General features: G+C 41.2%; 1 protein-coding gene across 2 annotated transcripts in view; it reads right to left on the bottom strand.

Moving 5' to 3' along the window:
* Positions 1-391: 391 nt before the first annotated feature.
* Positions 392-24,514, bottom strand: part of RELN (reelin) — a 297,464-nt gene continuing 273,341 nt past the window's right edge. Inside the window, exons 51-64 of one of the 2 annotated variants that reach the window (XM_086474260.1) lie at positions 23,992-24,146; positions 22,960-23,174; positions 22,116-22,293; positions 19,452-19,627; positions 18,033-18,139; positions 17,377-17,619; positions 16,717-16,892; positions 15,003-15,076; positions 14,040-14,201; positions 13,541-13,698; positions 12,468-12,687; positions 11,255-11,452; positions 10,746-10,844; positions 392-488 (exon numbers count right to left, since the gene is read on the bottom strand). In XM_086474260.1, the coding sequence (XP_086330386.1) occupies positions 392-488; positions 10,746-10,844; positions 11,255-11,452; positions 12,468-12,687; positions 13,541-13,698; positions 14,040-14,201; positions 15,003-15,076; positions 16,717-16,892; positions 17,377-17,619; positions 18,033-18,139; positions 19,452-19,627; positions 22,116-22,293; positions 22,960-23,174; positions 23,992-24,146 (2,258 nt within the window). Of the gene's footprint in view, positions 489-5,719; positions 5,850-10,745; positions 10,845-11,254; positions 11,453-12,467; positions 12,688-13,540; positions 13,699-14,039; positions 14,202-15,002; positions 15,077-16,716; positions 16,893-17,376; positions 17,620-18,032; positions 18,140-19,451; positions 19,628-22,115; positions 22,294-22,959; positions 23,175-23,991; positions 24,147-24,514 lie in introns of those variants that run through there. The other variant, XM_086474253.1, reaches the window with a different exon arrangement.

Genomic DNA, 24,514 nt, shown 5'->3' with positions numbered 1-24,514 from the left:
TTAAATACCTATGTGACAAAGAATGTTAAATTCTGTACTTAGTATGTAGGTTTTTTTAAACATAAAATCTGAAAAGTCTTTGTGCTTAAATTTTTTTCCTGTTAAACAGAATTAGTTGCTTACTTCCAATACTGCCACTGTAACTGATATTACAACAGATCACAATTTTCACAGACACATCAACATTAAAACATTTACCTATGAGAAAATAAGTCACTTCTCATTAGTTCACAGTGCGAAAAAGTGGTGTACACTCTGTCTTGAGAAAGGCTTTCAGTTATTCACCAAGCCAATTGCAGAAAAGTCCTGATACCAGATGCAGTGCTAGATTTAAAGAATGGAAAGCAACACATCACATGTTGGGAGGAAAAAAAATAAATTTCTCGGTTCTTCATGGATATCGTCTAAGTGACCTTCGTCTTCTGTTGTAGAAATGCCTGAGCCCATGTTGCCGTGAAAAATTCATCATGTAATTTTGTTTGCGAGTGCTGTTAAAATCAAAGGGCGGAGGAAGAGTGTCAGTTTCTTTTACAGATACTTTAAATTCTTTTGGAGCAGTGAGCTAGTGGGATAGATTCGTCTTTGTCCTTGCATGACCCTTCAAGCCTGTGTAAAATGGTGTAAAGCGTAGCCTTTGTACAACAGCAAGGTACAAGGCAATTGAGAATCTGTCCCACTTTGCTTTTATTTACAAGTCATTATCTTAGGGAAAGGTTAAGAGCTGTCAGCTAATGAAAACTTGTGCTGCCTAGGGCCAGATTCACTAAAGCTATATGCACTTCATACCCTCTCAATACAGGGCATTTCTCTACAGTGGTTTTATACTCCAATTATCCTTCTGTCTTCAATCATCAGCTACCTTATCTTGAGAACAGAAGAAAAGCTTTACTCCATCATCTTCACTTTTACCATATAGGAAGTGAAGTACAATGCTTTTATGTCGACTTAATGTTTCCCTCCCCTGTACCTCCACATCCAAAATTAAAGGAAGATCTGGGAAATAAGCATCATCACGTCTCTGGGAGGAGACTAGGCAAGAGACAGCCTGACTGCAGCCTGACTGAAGAAGGGACGCTTGTTCGGAAGACCTACCTGGAGAACAAGACCCATCTCACCCAACAGGTTTTTATTTCTCCCATTGAGGGAAGAAATAACCATGAGAGGGCAGTGGCGGACAAAAGGACTGTCTGGGACTTTGGTACCTGAAACCCATCTAACTCCTAAGGACTGGATCCCACCTTCAGTTTCCAAATTTCAGCAGCTTTGGAAGTGGAGCTGTAATATCTGTGTTACTTATGGCCCATACAGACTTGCATACACCTTGGAGGGAACTGCATGTACAGCACCACAGAACCTCTACATCCTACTGTCTCTGCTGCGGCAGGGGACTGCGGAACAGCCACAGAGCTTCATCTGGCTTTGCCTTTTCTTGGACTGTTCATGTATGTATCCAAATGCCTAGCGCAGGCACACAAATACAGGTCTACATACATCTATAGCCAAACTGCATTCAGAATTACAAGAGAATGAAAATGTTTGTGTATTCTGAAGTTCTGAGAAAGGATGTCTCCTCTCAGACCTACAACTTGCAGTGGATTTTGGCCAGACATATAAAGTAGCTGGGACCTTGCTATAATAGAGACAGTGACTCTTGCACTCTGCACTGTGGAGTCCCAGGGTATGGGAAAGACCTTTTGATCAGAGAACTACTTTAAAAAATAAATATATTGTCACACACTGCTACCAGACTCTTGTTTTTAGAGCCACCTGACCCCCTTTCCTCACATGGAAAAATGGCATACAAGATACTCGCATAGATATGGCCAGAGGATGCAGATTCTTTAAGAGATCAGAGCACAGCGTTAACCATGCAGACCCCAAGGACAACTCCAACAGGTGTAAGGAGCTTCACCCAGTAGGAACTGCTGGTGACTGCATGGCCAAATTTTCTTTTGGTGTCCAGGGGAAAGGAGCTGCAAAGTCATAGTGAATCTGAAGTCTCAGGCTAATTTCTGACTCCCTCTCCTAATCCTCCTTGCTTACTTAGGACCTTGTGCTTTCTAGCTTCATCTTGCAGTGGGAGAAGGATGCCTGGCCTAAGCATCTCTACTTCAAGGGACTGGTTGTTACCAGAACCCTCCAAACCAAGAAGTCCATCAGATTTTAAAGGTGATCTGTGAAGTCAAGTTCTGCAGTAGACATCACAGTCAACAAATGTCCCGTTTGTGGGTGCAAGGCAGGTTTTCATTTGTGAGTTTTCTCTGTGAGTGAGAAGTGAATACTCATACTGTAATTAGCCATACTTTCCTCTCTAGTGCATAAGCTTATTTTTAGTGAATGTGGCCCTTAGGTAAAAGGAATAATTGCATGCTTTGCAAAATACATATGATCCTCCAGAAGCAAAGACAGCTTTTGCTGTAGTATGCTAATTTCATCTAAAAAAATATGTATAACAAAATTATACCTTTTTTTAGGTAATCTAGAATACAATTGGCTAAAATGAGTAAAAGCAGTTGTGTCAAAATCTAGGTTATAAACCCCTAAGCAAATCCAAGTCACTTCCCAACTAGTTTTCCAAGGCTTTGCGAATTTTTTTTTTCCAGCTGGAATGTACATACAAGAGTGAAATGAAGTCCAGCTCCTGGTGACAATGAAAGCAAACAGATGTACACTTGGCACAACTCTGGGCACTCTCGCAGTAAGGCAGAGCTCTAGAGCATTTGGCAATTGAGAGAGGGGTTGATGTTTGAGGTTGACTTGTCCTGACTTTCACCTGACTTCTACAAGTGAAAAGGAAAGGTCTGTGCTGATATGTAAGAGTTTTGTGTAAGTGACAGCGATGAGTTTATATAGTTCTAATGGCACTTGGTAGCTCAAGTGCAAAGAAGCATTGAAGATCAGCCTTTATTCCGGTCCTGTAGTCATCTTGGTGGAACATCACCCTCACTCCAATGCCAAGTGCCTCACTGAGGAAGGCAGGAGGGAAATCATGACCCCAAACCTGCTCCTGAAAGTAGCTGCCGTTGGTCTTGAGGCTTGAAGGGGGTCTTAATCTTGCTTTCCTTTTAATTCCTGTTTCCTGGTAAGTGGGTGGTTCCACAGACACAGGGCCTTCAAGGAAACATCCCATCTCTCAGGAGAGCATCCTAACCATGAAGTGAGGGTGGAGCACCTATCTGCTGGGAGAAGGCTGCTCTTTTCCCAGCAGGGGCCTAGGAGAAAGCACAGCCAAACCTTGAGTGGCCTTGCTTTAAGTACATGGGACCAAACAGGGCTTGTCAATGTGTTTGGCTGAAAAAAATGCCGTTTCTGGGCCTTCTGGGTTAAATTTAGGACTGAGCTTGGCTGTGAGAGCCTTGGCTTGAGCAAGACTTGCACAGCTGGGGCACAGGCTGAGCTACAGTCCTTGGCCTAGGGGCCTTCATGTTCCCCCATTGCCTTCCTGCCTTTCGTCTGCTTATATGCAGCAACAGCTCAGCAGAAATTTTCAGGACTCGTTTTGGACAGTGCTACATGCACCTAGCCTCTATTTCACTTCAAATGCCGATCCATTTTGTATCTGGCCTTAAAGTTACCGTGAAGTTGTTTAAAACAATGAGCGAAGAAAAAAACAACAAGAAAAAGAAAGGAAAAGAAAGAATTGAAAAAAGGAACAAAGAAAGGGTTGCCTAATAATTTAAGAAATTTACTTATTTTTTATGTATATCATTCTCTTTTGTTATTTTCTAAGATGATCAAGAAGTTACAAAGAAACATGTTTATGTCTTACACTGAACACCAGAGCAGTGTGTGAAAAATAAGAGAAATCTAAATTCTCAGGAAGTAAATGTTTGGGTTTTTTCACTTGCACTGACATGGTTCAAACTTGTCCTCACTGATGTCTGACGTAGACTTTCCAACTACTTCATGCCTGCTATAGAAAATGACATGATTTTCACTCTTGCTATAGGTAACTATGTATGCCCTATGTACTATAGTATCTTATTGCATTGTATAGTAAGTATAGTCTGGTATCCACAAAACCAGAGTAGGTCTATATTTATTTTTCTGAATTAATTTTATATATTGGTAGGAGGCAAGCACTGTAGAAGAGATCGATAGTGCTTTATAAGATCATGATAAGAATTATATAATATAGTTTGCAGTAGTACTTACACATTTCTTGCGTTTGGTGTATTTAAGAATGCTTTCAATACTATTAATAACAAATTTAATTTGTATTTTCGCAGACTGATAAAAGGCTTTACCATACTTTTGCTGTCATTTTCTTGTTTGGAGCACCCAAAACGTGCTGGGTGGCATCAAGCTGTGTTAGGAATAGACACCGCCCCTTCCATAATGAAGGGTGTGAGGGAACTTTTGTTTGGATATCAGTGGCAACTTGAAGGCTGTTTTGCACGTGTGTAATGGACTGGTCAGCATCTGATGAGCCTTCTGCCTTTTCTGTGAATTCACTGACCCATCAGGGAATCAGAAAAGTACAGATCCAGAATAGTTATCTGTGTATTGCTGATGGAGCAAACAGCAAAAAAGCAATTAATAGAAGCAACTGCTGCATAATCTGTTCGATTATTAAAAAATAAATAGAAGATAATACTGCTCCAGTTTATGTAGGAAACCCTAAATAACTTTCCAGTGAAGCCACTGGAATTATACTAGTTAGATGAAAACAGTATGCAGTCAATATAGAGAACAAAATTCTGTCTGAGGCATGTTTGGTAATTACCTACAACAAAGCAATTTATAAGAAGGAGTCGCTTTGCATTTTTAGTCTTTAATAGAGCATTCTAGCTATTGCCTGTTTCCTAAAGCATAGTCTGAATGACAAGTCTGCAATTTAAAATATTTGAAAATAGAACATAGCCAAATGGAATGAAAAACATGCAGTAAAAAAACCCAGTATATGTTAACATCATTCATTATTTCTGTGTTTTTATTTTCAATTGACAGGGCACAATAGGAACCAAATAGAAACATTTGGATAACAAAATGAAACATGAACAAAGCCTTAGAAAAGAGCAGAGGCATGCCTCTCAGGACTAGACTTGGGGTAAATTTTGAGGCCGTTACAAACGTTTGGTTAGGAGAGTACTATAATGAGCAAAGTGATGCGCTCTGACAGAAGTCCTGATGGCTCATATCAGTGACAAATGTTCTTCTGGTGAAGTCAAGATTTGAACGCAGAGCTCAGTAGCTATGTTGGTTAGTGGTACCTATTAGTGCTGTCGCAGCTACAAGGAACAGAACTACCTGCAAGACACGTGCTGGGTGTCTAAGGGGCACGCGTGGCTGTGCCACCATGCAGATTCACTGACATACACTACCTGGCTGTGGCTTCAGCTCTGTGGTCATTAATTAAGGAAAAAAGTGGGAATTCCCTCTTGGAGCTGAGAGGTTGCCCATTCAATGTGCTGTGTGCCCTCCGTTGGCAGGTCTTATCGCACCACAGGAGAAGGAGAAGTCCTTCTCACCGCAGCCTCAGTGAAGTTCCCACTGTGGCACGAGGTGAGCTGCTGAACACTTTCTGCTAAGTTTAACTTCCCCCCAGTGCTCCCTGGGGAAAAGCTGCAGGATCAGGGGCCTCAAGAGCTACGTGGCATGTCTCAGAGAGTACAAATGATTTTCCACCAACCCATCATTGACAAAACTTTGTGAAAGAGCTGTAGCTGTAACAGAAACATACATTTGATATTGATTCACAGAAAGTACTTACCTTATTCTAGTGTAAAACCAATGACAGCAAACAATGAAATACAACACAAGTTAGAAAATGCCTTTCAATGCATGCAGCACTGTGATTAGTCATAAAACCCTGATGAGGTTTAGAGGCAATATAGGACTTTTCATCTCTTTTGAAAATAAAAATTGAACAAATTATTTCCTGATATTTCAAATCAATGTTTATATTTTTATTCAGCATGCACTTCTTAGAAACATGATTAAAATATCATAAAAGCATAGACTGCATCATATTAAATTTGGCATAAATGTTGTGGATATTCAGATAATTATGTAATGTTTGAACTATTTCTGGTCTTCATTGTGTATATGTTGATACCTTAATTTAAATGGATTTTTAAAATCATTGCTTTTTGCTAAAAAAATGATAGCAGATGAAAATGCTTTTCCACATGAGCACTCATTGTTAGAACTAGAATATATAATTTGTATTTTAATGTTGCAGAATAAAGATAAACATTCTTTGCACCAAATGCAACTTCAGTTCTCACTAAATCATTTGTGCCAAAAATGTGAGAATATCTTGACAATGAAGAGCATGGAGTGATGGCTATGGAGGGATCTGATCTGTTATCTAACAGTTAACCATGAAATAGTAGGTGGGGATAATATTTCTTGCACAACTCAGATTCCTCAGATTCACATCACGCGTTTCGGGGCTCAAAGAAAGCAACATCAGACCCTTAGTGTTCATCTTATCTAGTTCTCAACACCTTTTACCAGAATTTTTTTTTTATGTTTATGAGGGGTCTCTAGGGGCCTGCCCTACACACAAAGAAATGGCAGTTCCAAACGCACATGCAAAAAAGTGCATGGTGTCTGTGCAGCAGACAGGCTGAGAGCTGTGCTTCCAGAGAAAAACAATGTGCAAATGAAATGCAGATTTGGACATGGGCTCTTCTTAGGGCAGAAGTACAGAGGCACAGAAGAACACTCTTTCTTAAGTCTGGGGTAAAATACTTTTTTATCCTAAGAAGAGCCACATGGAACATGTGAGAGTTGTGCCCAATGCTTTACAAACGGAGAGAAAAAATGCTGCAGTAATGAGGAATAATCGGCACTAACTTTGAAAGGGACTGGACAACTTGACAACTAGTATCCTCTCCCCACCACGTTGTGATGTCCACCACAATGGACATCAGCCATTGTTAAAATAAGTTGGTGAGCAATTAGTTGGCAAGATCAGTTTAATGTATAATATAGTCAAAGCAGGTATTGTGTTTCACCTGTTTGAAAGAGGCACTTAATTTGGGCACCATTTGCATCTGCATCACAGTTTTATTGATACTGACATTTAATGAGTAATTCAAATAATTCATTCAAAAGTGGAATAATTTTAAGTAACATACAAAACCATCCATCTTTGGCCTTTCTTATCACTGCCAGGTATTTTACATGCATGTATAATCTGCAGGTGTTTTTTTTTTTTTCCCACAGCAAACTATCTTGGGAGCAAAAATGCACCAAAGAAATTGCACCCTGAAAACTTGTTTGCTGGTGAGAGGATGATGGCCTTTGACTCAGAAATCAATTGGACTGAACAGAGCATCATGACCCTGGCTGAGTATCAGCTGTAAGCAGTATCTGCACTATGACTTGGCAGCTGGGCCTGTGACAGAATTAATTTCAAATCTTTGGATTGCTGTGAAGAGTTGAGCCATGAAAGCGAGTTTTCACAGATTTGTCCCTGGGGTGAGCACTGTAGGGAGGAGCAGGGACATCCCCCATGTTGGATGGGAAATAAAATCAAGAAAATCCTTTGTTGTACTACATCCCTACAGACCAGCTCTCCCTGCTGGCGGGTGCTTTCCCTGTTGCCCTCCCACTCCAGCCCTTAGTCTGCTGAAGGAGAGCATGGCTCACTTGCCTATGGGCTGAGGAGAAGCTGGCACAGCACCTAGGTGTACATCTGGGTGTGTAGGCAACCAAGCCAACATCTAGGGCATTTGGGAAACTCAGACTTCTTTGTCAGCCACAGGGTAGTGGAGGAAACACAAAATGAGATGTGTGGAAAGCCAGGAATTTCTGTGTGTCCCAAACCACACCTCCTAGTATAGGTCGACTTCTTGCTGTAACACCTCGCAGGCTAGAGGCTTGCCTGCTACATCAGTGTGGGTACACAGATCACAAACATGAAAATCTAGGACAAACCAGGGCCAGTGAGAGCAACTTTGATGGTGCCCAGAGAGGTATACGGAGTCTTGTTCAAGTGGGTGATGGAGTACAGAGTTATAAGAGGCCCGAGCACAGACAGCATTAGTCATGGACCATCAACAGGTCCTGTAGCCAGGGATGTTCATGGCTTTCTGAGACAAGGTCAGAATGCCAACAGGAATTACTTCCAATTTGGGAGGCACAGGTGTTTCCTAAGGTATCCCAGATTTGGGATGAATAAGCCAGGCAGAAGCCTACTGACTCTCCAGTGACTCCCTATAGAATTAATGGGAAGAGGTATTTACAGCACCCCAGTGAATGGTTTTGGTTCAGGCCATGCCTCTTTGCAGCCATGTCAGCTGTTGCCCACAGAGCTCTCTGGCAATCTCGGTGGGAGGGCAGAGCACCTGAGGGATGCTGCCTCCTCGCCTCTTGCTGGAGAGCTGCCCGGGCAAGGTGGCTTGCTCTCCCCAGGGGCAGGCAGAGTTTCCATGCCCTTCACTGGAAAACGAAGGAATATTGAGAAGTAAAGCTAAGTCCTGTCCCTAGTACTCATGGTGTGAATCCTGGTAGCCCTGGTGTGTGCAGAATCATCCAGGGCTAGTGCTAACAGATGCTGATCCAGGCTCCCTTCTGTATGCCTGGAAGCACTCTGTGGAGGTGACCGAGTGTCTTCATCATTTTACAGGTGAAGAAACAGAAGTGCTGGGGGTAAAGTGACCAGTGTGAGGTGGCTGAGTGAAACAGCAGAGCTAAAGGAAAACCCAGGTGAGAATATCTATTGACAAAGAACAGTGTGCCTCCTTTCAAAAAGCCGTCCAAAGGCTTTATTGAACACTTTGCAGGTTACTTGCAAATAAAATTTGAGAGATCTACAGAATGTCTTTATGAATTAGAAGGTGCAGATAGAACTTAAGCAAAACAGAGGGGTCGAAGCCACCTGTTAGGTCTGAGCACATGCCAGCATATGAACCAGATGCGCCACAGCATGTAATTCTGTGTTTCCTGAGAGCAACACGTCTCGTGTTGTATTTAGCAGGGACTGGAACTCTACATCTGACCTTTGGGAAATATGCTGCCATGGCACTGAATTTCACGGTACTTGGTAAGGGAGAAACCTGTCTGGTTTGGTCTGTCTTCCTCTGTGGGCTGTACCAGGTGTCACTTCAACAGGGTGGAAACTCTGTTTATAGCCTGATATTTTGGCCAATGTTCAGAAAAGCCTTAAAGCTCTTTAACAGGAGAAAAAGAAGAGAAGGGAGGAGGCATTGTCTGCCCATCTGGTTCCTTCTCTAGGCAAGGTGTGATTACTTGCTATAGCATTTCTATTGCTGTCTCCATTTTGGTATAACATATCTCATGTGACTGACTTGTCACCACTCATGTATCTAGTCTATAGCCTGGCAGATCTCATTGCCAAGGAAGTTCTCTGTATTTTAGCCTAAGAATCACTTTTTAAAGATCTGTCCTATTCCTACTTACACTCCCTAATTCAATGCTCAGATTGACGGGTAATATTATGCTCTATTTTTCTTTTCTGACATGATTTTTTCTTTTCCTTTTTTTTTTTTTTTTTTTTTTTTTTTAATTGTAATGTGGAAAGACATTGGAATATTTCAGAGCTACTGGTTCCCTTTTCCATGGTTTCCTCAGCCCTGTGAACCTGCTGCAGGTCCATACTCTTTCATATCTTTCCTGATGCAGCATCATACAGCCATTGACTGACTAAGCCAGGAATTACATCTGTCTCTCTGTTCCTTCAAGTTTTAAGCTTAATGTCATGGAAGCATAGCCCAGCAAGGTGTGTAAAAGCAGCAGAGCATGTACAGTAACTCAGTGTTGGGACTAGTTTTGTTTGGGGTTGATATGAGTGCCATGCAAGCTGGTGCTTCTCAGTGGAAAGAAGAACAGGACTAACTAGCAATCAGATAATTCACTTTGCTACTGTTACAAAACATTACTTGCAGTGTCTCTGCTAATTCAGAAACCCCATGGTTATAATTACACAGTCTGGAGGCTACCCAAGCCTAATTTCTTCATTGCCGGTTTAAAAATTGTTCAATAAAAGGAACGTTTGAACCTATCTATGGAGCAGGCACACCTCTCTCTGCCAACCACTGTCAGCGATGAGTTCCCGCCCTTGAAGCCACTAGCATTTCACTTCTACTGGAACTAAATTGTTAGAGAAAAAGCAGGTCATCTCTTCGTGATGCAACACAGGAAAAACGGGTTAGCTGCCAGCGAAACCCATCTCAAGAATGGGAGAATCAGCAAGGTGCAGACACTTTACTTGGTAAAATCTTGACAAGGGGTGAACATAGAGCTCGGACCATAGGAACCTGATATAGTGAACCCTGTTTCTGAACAGTATCCTTCTTACTAAAAAAAGGAAATGAATAAGGCATTAGTTGCTAACGCAAATTTTTCAGAGGCACGACAACATTACTTTGTGCAAAGAGCAATACAGCAGACTCTTTAGTACCTTAGAAAGGATATAAATCAGCCTTATATGGCCGCACAGCATTGAACAGGAGCATCCTTATGTCCCAGCACAATATTTTTTTCACAGTCATTGCTGCATTAGAGGACCACACCAATATTTGGTGGTGATAAAGCCCCACTTTCCCTCGTGTGTTTTTCCACAATGCACAACACATACCCCTGCCGTACCACTTATTTTGTGGCCATCTTAACCGCTGACAGTTGCAGTCAGGGCAGAGCATTAGCAAAGACTGGTTCTCAAAGGTGTCCCTGGGCCACGACAGTTCTTACTGAGCTTAACACTCAGGCCATTCTGGAGGAATTTCAGTGCTTTCTGAGATGGGGTGGGATGAGGTGAAGCTGATACTCACAGGACGACTTCTACGTGGTCCAAAGCCCACTGATCATGACCTGTTCCGTTGTGACGGGGCTGCCACCAGCGCAGTAAGACTCCTTTCATTCGTGCCTCCCTGTCGACACAAATGCAAGAGCCTGTGAGAGCTCCAGGCTATCGGTGTTTTGTAGATACATCCCTATCTACTCCTCAACATGAACTGAGGCCAAAGTCAAAATGTTATTTCTACACCCCTGAACATCAACACACTGTACATGCAGAACATTTAATGGTGAAAAATGTACATAGATAAGGATGAATTTTTTTCTCCTCATATCTATATCTAAAACAAATGTTCTGTTTTTCTTTCAAGTATATTGATAAACACTCAGCTGAAATTTCTTAATCAGCCTTCCCCTTAAGTTTTCTTCTTTGTTTACCAGCTCATCAACATTTTTTCTTGCACAGTGATGCAAAGATAGTTTCTCTCTTAGCAGAAATATATCTTGTGCACTTAGAGGTAATGAAATGTGACTGGGTACTCACAGGGGTACATTATAAGACACTCTTTGGGCTTGTATGAAGTCCTTTGGCTGATGCTGTGCAATTACTTGCCATGTAATTCCATTATTTACACTGTACTGGAGGAGCACTGCCTTGTCTACAGTGTTAGGATCACTCAGATTGGTATTGCAACTATCTGTTTGGGAAATACTTCCAATTTGCAAAACAAACATGATTTTGCTGTAAAGCACAGAGAGAAAAGGTATTTTCAATATGCAAAAAGTATTCAAACAGGAACAATAGCATTTCCAAGTTTATTGCAGTTACTGTATTAAAACTTTTATCATCCTCAAGAATATTTACTTTTAACATGCAAAATAAACTGTTCTCACATCTCTAAAACACAGCTTCCCTTTCAAAGTAATAGTTTACCATGTGTAACATGTTGCCATATAGTTGGAGGTAATAGATCCAATTTTGCAATGCATCTCACAAAACTGAGATACATAAACAATATAAACATGCAAATGAGTGTATGAAAAGCTAAAAAAAGGGCCAATAAATGTTGAATATAATAAAGTGCCTAAAAGATTTATTGTATATACCTGGGTGTTCAAATAAAAAAGGAAGAGCCTGATTTATATATGGGCCCATTTGCCAATTCATCCTGTTTCTAATCTTGCTTTAGACAACTAAATACAAACAGTCCAGAAAGCTGTCACTGTGTTAAGAGCCAGCACAGCCTGGTTGCATTTGTTTTTCCATGGCCAAAGAGGCTCAATAGATGAAAAACATACTCCTGTTCATTGCCAGGTGAATATAATTCCATTTGACAACTGAAACAGGAAAATGAGTCCATAATTACTAATAGCATCTTTAGTCATAACCATCGTGGAGGCACATACAAACATGGGATTTGTCTTATCAGATCAGGCACTGATCCAGACAGTCTGGTGTCCAGTCTTTGCCAACAGCTTCATTGTCAGTGCTGGCTTACTAGACGGTGCTCTGTTGGGCACGACGAAAACACCTGACCTTTTCATCTGACATCGCTTCCTCCTCACTCTCCATCTCCCAAACGGAAGTCACAAAGCATTTTGCCAACCCTAATGTTTATGTGCTAACCACGTCTGACTGCATGGTACAGCCAGGTCTGCCCATCCTCATCAGAACTGGCTCACATGGTTGCACATACATATGAAGAGTTTCTTTTCTCGTGAGTTGCTAGAGGACCATTTTAGACTCAAAGCATTACCTTGCTCGGGTGAGATCCAGAGGCTTAGTCACAGCTTGTCTTATTTGACATCCATTAAAATAGAGTGAATCTCCATGGGCGTAGGGTGCCAGCTGTCCACATCCATTCCCTATCACTCCCCCCTGAATGGTTTCCCAGTTTATTTCAGTGACTCTTTCAGATTCAAAATTATCTTTAATATAACTGGGGAGGTCATGGTTAAACAAAGAGCAGTCGTCACCTACAAATGACACAGTGAAGTTATAAAACACACAAAAATCAAAAGAATTGAGAAAATTGAGTTACAGTTCATTGTAATTCCATTCAAGGTTGTGTCCCAATGTACAGTGCAACTACAGGCTGAATATTTTTCAGCAGATCCATTAATAAAGTGCACATTGCTGTACAGCATTCATTCTTAGAAAATTGAGGCTATGGGTCTTGTTTTTTACAGCAGTATAACTTCAAGAACCACAGTATGGTTTCTCCTATTTTGCACTGATGCCAATATGAGAAACCTCAAATTGCCGATTGAAGGGAAATGCATCTAAAACAGGGAGGGGGTCTGATCTTTAAAAGTTATGAGACTCTCTCCTGGAAAGCATTAAACACTGGCTGCACTCCCACAAAGCACTCATAATTTAACGAGGGCACTCAGATACCATTAGGCATGTGCCTAGCTGCATTGAGCAGAACACTCTGGCCTGATGGGGCACAGAGCTGAGTCCCTTACGGGTGCCAGTCACTAACACCTGGATCCCACATATACATCCCCTGGGAGTGGGTGCACCCTTGGAAGGAGTACGGGGTTGGAAGCCATTTGTGGCTAAGCAGGTAATCATGTTGTGCCTTCAATGAAGGCTGAATGGGCTTTACATACAGTACCAGGCAGGAGAGACTACTGACTCAATCTAGAAGACTAAAGGGAGGGAAGAGCTGTTGTTTGCAGCTCTGTCAAATTATTAATTCAGAATTTGTTATTCAAACATTCCAGTGATGAATTTAGACATGATACATCACTCTGTCTTTTTGTTTTATTTTGAGCTAGATTAGACCATAGCAGATGTATAAGAAAGAAATTGAAGAAATGAAACCTTGGTATCCTTCATCACAAATGCAAATGGCTCCAGTCGTGCAATATCCATGGCCACTGCAGAGCTTAGGACACGCTTCCCCAATGTACACGTGGTCGATTGCCCAGCTTTGTTTCTCTAGTTCTTCTCCCTTCTGAATCCATCTGAACTGGGTTGCACTGCAAATATCAAAATCCAAACATGATATCTAGCAATTAAACACAGTGATGTTCAAATACACCAGCAGCAGATGTAATGAAAAATGTTGTATGAAGGGGCTGTGGCTTCAATAACTGGAAAGACGCCCCCCCCCCCCCCCCCCTCAATGGGTGGCTGCTACATCATTGGCAGTAGCCAATTCTATTAACAAAAAGCTTCCTGAAGAACATTAATTATGTATAAGATCTAAATCCAGCAATAAAGAAGCATTTTTAATTCAGGAGTTGTTCCAAGTGAACAGCGCCAGCAAGACAGCTGACATTTTGTAGGTCCACGGTGAGCTGACCTTTCAGTAACCTACCTGGATGAGACATGATCAGGCAGCTGGATAGTTATTCTTCTCCACATGGAGCTGTTGACGGAGTTATAGATGGTAGCTTCATGGAATTGAAATGGGGAGCAGCCAATGCTATTAGATGAGGAAGGAAGACAGTGTGTCTGGACGAGCTGCCATGAGTCTGTCCTGTAGGAAACAAAATATGTTTTAGAACAACTGAAAGAATAATGAAATTTCTAAGGGCTGTGTCATTGCCTATCTTACTAAACAAACCTAAGAGATGGTCAGCAACAGTTTCCTTGCTCTGCAGCCACAAATAGACAAGAGGTGAGAGGCTGAAGTGCTGGTGCAATCTGGGAGGGCTTTCTAGCTCCAGGTTTGAGTGCTGTGAAACCCTTGGTGGTGGTACACAGAGCAGAGTCCAACCTAGAGCTCCTCTGGGTGGGCATGACAGGAGGATTTATTTAGGAGTCTGCTCCTTACTCTCTCTCTTAGTGTTGAGAGGAGTCCAAACACAATTTGCTCCATGTTCACCCACAGTCACTTGAACACAGAACATACCTCCGCTTTCACAAATTGTAATGCACGACTATACTACAGCACAGGAGAGAGTGTTATTGTTTGCTAGTTAAAGATCAATTTGGAGTTAAGTAACTTCCGCTTCATTACAACTTGGTCCTAAATATATAGTCCTGTGTCATACTAAACCAACAGTTTCCTGTAAATGTGGTTTTCTGCGAGCACATTTTTAACAGGAGTATGCTTGTGACTGTAACTGCAAGCTCAATGCCACGAATCTGTCAACATCTGGCATAAATTATAAAGAGAATTTATGGGAGTTATGTAGACAAATCCCAGTGCTTGCACACAGGCTTTGTTCAGATTCTGTTACAAGATGAATAGCAAAGTAATTACTTTAATAAATAAAAGCCCTCTAGGTATAGCATACTGTTTTTTTAAGTTCTGTATATTCTAGTGTCATTTTACCTGGCATCCTTCGTGTACTCCAGCATCACAGAATGCAGGTCCCCACAAGAAGTTGCCTCACAACCAACGACAATCTATAGCACAAATAAAATTGGCTGCTATAACAAGTCAGGTAGACATTTAATGTGATATATAATGAAGTCTTACTCTTCTTTTTTTTTTTTTAATTTACAGGATGTATACAAGATGTCGCCAACTTAGATCATGGGCAAAATCCATCAAAAGTGGAAGGAAAACAAAAGGCACAGTACTTCAGATACTGCTTTTACTTAATGAATTTTACTTCATTTTTACTGTTATTTTCAGACAGAATCCTAACACTACATTCCTAAAGTGCAAATTAAATATCTAAACAAACATTGTTTCTGTAACACATATATGTGGTAGCTCCTTGGCATTTCAGAAAGTGAAGTACTTAATAAATTAATAATGTATTAATTACCTGTGAAATTTATGATTCATAATGATAAACATGTGGATATAAACCTCTAGTCAGTCCAATTTAAGAACAGAATTATTCTGAATATTTAAAAAAATAAATGTATTTGTGTCATACTAGAGTGGAAAGTTTAGGGTACCCAGTCTACAGTACTGAATAGATAGCAAAAAGCTACATTTTGAGAGCTTCAAAACCAAATGGCAGCCAGGCACTAGAGCTGAATACTTAGTTTAGAAATAAAATCTTTGCTGTGACTGGTGAAGAAAGAGGATGAGAGAGTGGGGAGAGAAAAACTTTACAATGAGAGTTAAGTAATACAAACTATTAAATGCTGATGAGTTATCATAATTTTGGCCTTAAAACAGAGGAAAAATATGATAGGCTAGGTAAAGTAAGCAGCCTGGGGGGTCTTGACATTCAGTAGTAAAACACATATCGGACTCTTTTGTATAGTTTCTTTGGAGGTGGCATATTGTGTGAGTGGGGGAAAGCAATGCTTTAGGGATTATATTAGACAGTCAATATAAAATAGACAAGGATGTTGAGAAAAGGTGAAAATATTGATTAGGGGAAGATGGAGAATTCTGGAACTGATTTGTCAAACAAAAGAGCAAGAAAAAGATGATAACAAGAAAATGGACGATGACTTTGATAACCCTGCTTTCATATTAATTCCTTGCTTATTTAAGTCCTGGTGCCTGGGGAAGGGCCTAGAGCATTTCTGGACAACAGCTACATGTCGCCTATGGCCCTGTGCAGAATTCTACCCTAAACCAAAGTAAAATATTCAGAAATGTTTCTCTGATTATTTAGCTCATTTGCTGTGACACAAGGAATAGAAGGGGTACATCTACTTGAGCACTTATGCATTTTCCATATGCCACTCTTCTCCAGCCTGCCTCTACTTTGCCTTTTCTGCTTGTTCATGAGTTAGGGGAAAATGGCATATTCTGCATTCTGTGTATTCCCACCTTAGAAAATAATTCCTACTGTATCTGATGATCCAGTTATTTCAGGAAAAAGGTATTAGACTTCCAGTCCCTCTCAGTAACCCCCAAAGCATACAGAAAGTCAGAATAATTTGACATTTAACATTCAAGCAGCCTTACTGGTTCCCATTACCTACACTTCAGAATTTCCTTTAAATTCTAGTAAAAAATCATTATTAATTATTCATCCAATTGGGCATCTTAGTTGGAAGAATAATTTCTGGAGACACATCAGATGATTTTTCGTCACACACTTTACTTTGGAGAGAGAGAGAACATTTCTTACTTTAAACTGCATCATGTATCCTGGCTGTATAATGAGCTCCCTGGAGGACAGGATGTTGTGTGTTCTGTCCTTTTTCTTATTTGGCCAGTAGAGATGGAATGATGGATTTCCACAGAACCCTGCAGTCCTGACTGCATTAGGGTAAAAACTCCAGTTTTCTTCATGAGAGATGCCTTCTATTAAGATGAATTGAATACAATTACTGCATTTTCTCAGTAAACATCAAGGATTAGTAATGAAACCACAGAATCACTAGGTACAGTACTTAGTGATATAAACACTAAATTTATGCTATCTGTTGTGACCCACAGTGAGTAAGCTACCAACAGACATAATAAAAACCTCAGCTCCAGGGAGTTAATTAAAATGTTTAAATAATAGTACTTTTTAAAAAGGTGATTGAATGAAAGTTTACTACCAGGAATTTAAATGAGTTGGACTGAAATAAAAATTTTTGACTTTCTTCTAGGTATATACATGTATTTACACACCCCTGTTAGTAGCATGAAAAATAGCATACAAACAGCATTAGTCTACGAAATGAAAAATTTGCAGAGTTAAAAAAAAAAAAAAAAGAAAAAAGTGTGCTCACAAGCTTACAGGGCTTATCTTAGATAAGATAATGCCAGACAACAGATTAGCTGTCACAGCCAGTCTTACCATCATCGAACGTGTCTACCAGCTGGCTGGGGTTGATCTCTGCCCCTCCGATCAGGATGTTATCCAGCGCCCACTGTGCCCGGTCAGGGCCTGAAACCACGATCCCATTGCTGATGGTAAAAGGCTGCCACCAGCGCAAGCGGGTTGTATTGGTCAGAGCGTGTTCGGGGAGGAGGATGTAGTCATGCCTGACTGAGATGTATTTTTGGTAATCCATCTCATGAAGCAAAGTCCAAGATATCCCTGGAATGAAAAGATGCAGGTTTAGCAATAAAGCAAGCGTATGGTAGAATCTTCTAAAAGATTAAAGGAAGATAATAGGAAATAAAAAATAATAGCTGTAGTCTTCTGGTAGACAAATCTTAACTTCTAAGGGTAGTTGGCAACTGTTACTCATTGCAAGAGTAATCTTGTAATCGTATAAAGGAATTGAATTGGAAGCCACTGATTACTGAAATCACACGGGAGGATTATGAAAAATTCCTGAGTGATAGATAGAAATTTTAGAGGGGGAAAAAACTTTGCAAGGACAAAAATAACTTTACAATTAAAAATTATCTTATTATTTTGGATCTCTCTGACAACTTCTCAGATATTCATGGTGCTTGAATACAGAACAAGGCTGTAGTTTAGCTGAAACTACCGGATGTACTTGCCTCCATCAATGGAATAGTCTAGCAACACTCCTTCCTTTCTGCAAGTTGGTCTGTGGCATGTTGTCATGTTGTTTTCACTCCCAATTCTCCCCCAGTACTGTAGAAACCTAAGAGTAAATGTGCAAGTTTACATCTGTTAAAGATCTGCACAACTTGAGAATTTTGTTTTCTGTCAGCAGATGTGCTGAAAATATTCAAAATGCCAGCGTTTTTAAGCAAGTAACATCAATGTACAAGTAGAACAAAGGTTTCCAAAAACATTGCCTGGTAATTCTCATGGGAACCTCATGAAAATCAGCAAAGTCCTGTCCCTGGAAGGGACTAACCCCTTGCAATGGTACTATCTGGAGGCTGACTGGCTGGGAGACGCTTTCTTAAAAGTTACCTGGCAGTCTTGGTGGAAAAGAAGCTCAACATAAGTTAACAGGGCACCCTTGTATCAATGAAGGACATAAAAGAAGTTGATAAACTGAGTCAAGGCCAGTGGAGGCCACTGAAATGGTTGAGGCTGGAGCACATGCCCTATGAGGAGAGACTGAGGGACCAGGGCTGGTTCAGCCTGGAGTGGATGACTGGGACTGGGAGACAGTGGTCATACATCAAAAAAAGGGAGGATCCAAATGGGTATAACAGGGGGCAAAAAAAAAAAATCCACCATGAGGGTAACTCAACACTGGAACAAGCTGTCCAGAGAGACTGTGGGATCTCTGTCCTTGGAGGTTTTTCAAGGCCCAAGAGGACAAAGCGCTGAGCAACCTGATCTGAATTCAGTGTTGACATGGCTTTGAGCATGAGGTTGGACTAGAGACTTCCTGAGACCCCTTCCTTCCTGAAAGGTTATGTGATTCAGTGAATTCTTGCTGAATTACGGAATTGAGAGTGTGTGGCTTCATTAAAGCCATACAGTCAATGGAAATGGTGCTGAAGTTGCCTTCTATGTCATGTCCTTATCTTGTCTAAACTGACATAATTCCATTGCTCTCCAGTTTTCTACAGCATATGAGTGGAGTGCATCTCGTACAGGCACCCAAGGGAGGACAACCAGCAGAGTTTATGTTCTGAAGTCAGTGGAAGACACAGCTGGTGTCTCCAGGAGTGGAGACAGCGATGCCCAGGAGACTGCAGTATCTCGCCTCTTTGCAGGACAGGCATTGCTGACTCCAGGATATTCCTGGGGAAGGAGACCTGCTCCTTCACCAGGACACGGTAGACCCTTTCCACAGTGCTAGGGTGAGCATTGCTCTCTGTGACTCATCTGAAAACATCAGTGACTTGAGAATCATAATCTCATTAGTGTCTACCTGAGATAGCCCTTTGCTTGTGGTGGCCTAGGAATTCCCTGAGCTACAAGCTATGTCGCCTGTTGCTTTGCCAGCGTTTAAGAGTTCCCCATTAAAATGACATGGAAACATGACCTACTTTGCCCCCCGCAGGTCCAGATCTTGAGTGACAGCCTGCCTCACAGTTGCACCTCCAAAATACAGAGTTGTGTCTTCTGCGAGAATCCCACACTCGGTACAGGTATTTCCACCTTCTAAGGACATCCATAAATCTGGTTTAATTTCTTCATTGTCAAAGCGCTCTTTCAGGAAAGTCTGTGAGTAAGGAGTTTAACATAGAGCACAGGTAATTATCATCTTAAGCCTTTCTGATGACCACAGCTGGAACTCACATAAACATGTTTGAATGACTCATGAACACTGTAAAAGCTTTTTTTCGGGATGACTGAACATAATCACTTTTGACTGAACATTTAGCCACTTGGACTGAATTGGCTACATGTGAAAATATGTTAGGCTAGGTTTTAAAATACGTGGGAGGTAATTCAGCACACTAAAATTTGCTTGTGCAGATGAATGGGTGGTTTGCATGGCAAGGTTTTGGTAGTGGGGGTCTGCAGGTGTTGCTTCTGTGAGAAGCTGCTAGAAGGTTCCCCCATGTCCAATGGAACCAATGCCAGCCAGCTCCAAGTTGGATCTGCCGCTGGCTGCGGCCAAACCTATCAGCAATGGTGATAGTGCCTCTGTGATAACATATTTAAGAAGGGGGAGAAGCTACTGCGCAAGGGCAACAGCAGCTGGAGAAAGGGGTGAGAATATGTGGGAGAAGCAACTCTGCAGACACCAAGGTCAGTGCAGAAGGAAGGGGAGGAGGTGCTCCAGATGCCGCAGCAGTGATTCCCCTGCAGCCTGTGGTGAAGACCATGGTGAGGCAGGCTGTCTCCCTGCAACCCACGGAGGTCCATGGTGGAGCAGATATCCACCTGCAAGCCTGGAGGACTCCATGCCAGACAGGTGGATGCTCCCAAAGGAGACTGTGACCCCATGGGAAGCCTGTGCTGGAACAGGCCACTGACAGGACCTGTGGACCCATGGAGAGAGAGGAGCCCACACTGGAGCAGGTTTGCTGGCAGGACTTGTGATTCTGCGGGGGACCCATGTTGGAGCAGTCTGTTCCTGAAAGACTGCACCCCATGGAAGGGACCGATGCCAGAGCAGTTTGTGAAGAACTGTAGCCCGTGGGAAGGACTCATGTGGGAGAAGTTCATGGAGGACTGTCTGCCGTGGGAGGGGACCCATGCTGGAGCAGGTCATGAGTGTGAGGAGTCCTCCCCCTGAGGAGGAAGGAGCGGCAGAGACAATGAGTGATGAACTGACCACAACCCCCAATCCCTGTCCCCCTGTGACACATGGTGGGGAGGAGGGAGAGAAAATCAGGAGTAAAGTTGAGCCCAGGAAGCGGGGAGGGGTGGGGGGAAGGTGTTTTAAGATTTAGTTTTTATTTTCTTGTTATCCTACTCTGATTTGATTGGTAATAAATGAAATTAATTTCCCCAAGTCAAGTCTGTTTTGCCTGAGATGGTAATTGGTGAGTGATCTCTCCCTGTCCTTATCTCGACCCATGAGCCTTTCATTATATTTTTTCTGTCTTATCCACTTGTTTGTCTTGTTCTGTCACTCAGAGGAGCGATAGAACAGCTTTGGTGGGCACCTGGCATCCAGCCAGGGTCAACCCACCAAAATGGGTCTAATTCATAACTATGGTTATTTAAGACTGTGTATCACCACTCCCGTACATGTTTAGTATGTATGGGAGAAATTGCTATTCTATATTTTTTCCCCAGCAAAACCAGTACTACAATGAAATTTTAATGTTATTGCAGTGAATATATGTTTATGCAACTGTCTGAACAAATATTTGCAGTGAAAACCATCTAGAATATATCTCTGATTTCCACTTACTTCCAGGTGTGCAGTAAAAGCAATGCCATGAGTGAAATCCCGGCCTTAAGGACATAGTTGTAAAACCACCCTAAAACTGCTAGGATTTTATCCCAAATGTCCTTAATGTGAAGAATACATTACTAATTAAAAATATTAAACAGATAATTATATTTGTTCATGTACTTAGTGTCTCAGATGAAAACCAGAAGGCTATAATAATTCAAATGACATGGTAACTGAAAAGTTAAATAGTTGTATTCTCTTTAGACAGCATGCTGCTTAACCTGGTGATTCTGTGGAGCATGTACCTATTCTGTTGTTATCTAATGTAGAAAAAAATGAGATGGTAAACACTGCATTTTCAACTACTTTGGAGTTCCTTACATATTCTTTTCTAAATATGTTAAGTTTTTAAAATATTTAAACTTAAAAATTAGCGATATCTAACTAGATTTCTCTCACTTGTTATAGGGTAACACTAACAACAGCTAGGAGAATTAGTTTTACTTTTATGTAATTTTCTTGTATTCCCTACTTCAGCAAGTTCTTTCATGATAAAGACGATCTTTCTACAGATCTCAATCGAATATAATCATATGTGCAAGGGTGATTTAGGTCATATAATGATGACTTTATTACAGCTTTTTCAGGCAGTATTACTTGCAAAAGAACAAACCCATTCTTGGATACTGCAGTAACAGTTTTGTTAAAAAATTATAAAAGGGCTGAAAATGGATTTGAGTATCTTCAGGCTGACAGGAATCAAAGCTAAATTTCCAGTGGGACTGATTTCTCCCCTCTCTCTTTCTCAGCCAAAGACATGACAAAATTCACTCTTTAAAACATGCAGTAAAATTACCTTCAGTGTTTGGGTCAGATAGCAGTTTGGCCCCGAATAGCCAGGATCACAGATACATTGCTCATTCAGGCAGTCTCCATGGCCTCTACAGTTTTCTAGACAACCAGGGCCCAGATAGAAATTGTCGATGGCCCACTGCATATCTGAATATTTCTGGTAGAACCGAAATCTCACGGGACTAGATATAAAGAAATCAAGAAAAACAGACATATGTATAAAACAACTTGCCTCAACTGAAAAAAGGTGGGTGAAACACAATATACTTTTGACTGCACTATCCTCCAAGCTTCCACAAGTACTATCTGGCAGTATCTGTTGAAATTGATTTTATACATATCCATATCTTCTTCACACATGTACTACCTATGATATATGGATGGATTCCAGACACTGCTGAAGCCAGAAAAAGCTACTCTGGCTTCTTGCAAGAGAATTTAAATTTTGTTTATACTTCCTGAGCAGATTACTCAAAGAATATAAGAGATTTTAATTTTGCAGAAAAAGACAAATGGTTTGCATGTGTGCAGACTGCTGCAGACAATAAGGGTAACTTTTCCACTCAGTAAGGTCGTAAATCTGCTCTCTAATTGACTGCGGCTGTCTGAACAGAGCAGAACTGCTGTATTGGAGCAGACTGCAGAGAAGGATAGCTTTGCCTGTTCAGACCAAGAGTCATGGTCAATCTTGATTGATAGCAAATAAAATTATGCAGCCTACATAATGAACGTAAACGCTGCTAGTCTGCAGTTTCCTTGAAACAAAATGAATAGGCAGATGTATCTTCTGTTGTGTTTTTCAGAAGGTACTGAATCCAAGACAAAATGAGCTGTGAATTCATACTTACTTGCCCACAAGGTTTTCAGGCAGTGAGTAAGTTACTCTTTTCCATCCTTTTGTAGGAAAGAAGACAGATGGCTGTGAAACACTCCCAGAACATTTTGGGTCAGCTGGTAAACACTGAGGTACTAAGTAACTCCAGCTAACGCCAAAGTCAGTGGAATACTGCACGTGGACCTGATTTTGTGCAAGTTTTTCTGAGGTTTTGCATCCAACAGAAACCTAGTAAAGAAGAGAGCATAAGTAAATTAGAATTAATTGTGGTGATAGTTAGAATTTAAAAAAAAATGTTTGAACCTGAAAACTGACTGCAGAATTTTGCTTGAAATGATGGCAGTAACCGTGCTTGTAGGGTACTAGTCATCTGTAGATCTCATGAATATTACCAAGATTAAGAACAGGCACCATATTCTGAGTTTTGTTTTCTTCTGGTTAGCTCACATTTCCGGATTTCCAGGTTTTGACACTTGTGTCTTATACCCCAGTACCCCATAACTAATAAAGTTCATCTCACCTCCCACACAACCTAAGATTTGAATATTACAGAGGAGGCCACCCAGCTCAGTTGTGTTAGGCAGACTGGCTTTATGGGAGAGATGTGCAAAGGGCTCTTACAACTCCCATAGATTGCTGGGTTATTTCTTCAGTTTAGGTAAAGTGGTGTATGGAGGGCAGTTTGGGTGCAGGTTTGATGTGAATGAATGTCAAGATAGGAGGTGTGGACTACTTTGGAGCTGCTTTTCCCTCACCAAGGAGCTGTAACAAAATAGGCACCTAGTATATGTGTAATATCCTTATTACATGATGTCCATAGAACAGCTGTGCTGGAAAAGTGCATCACCTCTAAGAACAGCCTGCGGTATTAAAGCTGAGATGAGAGCAACACGGAGGTGAGAAAAAAGAGGATGGCCTAATAACAATTTTCCCTGCAGGGAATGGCTCATGTGTAGGCCTATACATCATCCCGACTCCTGAAAATCTACTTAGACCTGGAGCAAAATGTGGTTTTGAATAATTATATTGCAGACAGAGATTTTACCTTGAACTGCATAATCCAGCCTTCTGTAGGAGTCAGGTCGTGGGTGACTGCGTAGACCTCTCTGCCGTCATGGCTCCCACAGATCATGACACCATCAGGAGAATCACAAAACCTCTCAATTGAGCAATCATCATGGAATAACCAGTGTTCGTTCACTTGAAAATAAATGGCAATGTCAGTAATATACAGTGGCAATATAAATTAAAGAAAACTGGGAGTAGTGTTAACCACTAAAGGTGATTCATGGTTTTATTTCCCAGGCTACGTGAGAATTATTTAGTATTGCTCCTGAGAATGTTGGTACCCCATCTTTCCCATGTATGTATTTATTATACCTATCACATCTATTTCTCAAAGCACCTCTTGCTATTCTCTTACACAAACATTATAGCATTATTTTTTAATGTTCAGGAAGTAAGGATCTGAGACTTACCCAAAACATAAACTTCTGTTGCACGGGACATTATGGGAGAACTTTTTAATGGGTGTTGCCTACATGTCTGCACAAAGGGTACCCCAGCAC

Source organism: Leptosomus discolor, chromosome 1 (assembly GCF_034619465.1).
Source record: "Leptosomus discolor isolate bLepDis1 chromosome 1, bLepDis1.hap2, whole genome shotgun sequence".
NCBI classification, from domain to species: Eukaryota; Metazoa; Chordata; class Aves; order Leptosomiformes; family Leptosomidae; genus Leptosomus; species Leptosomus discolor.
This window is presented reverse-complemented; position numbering and strand designations above follow the sequence as displayed.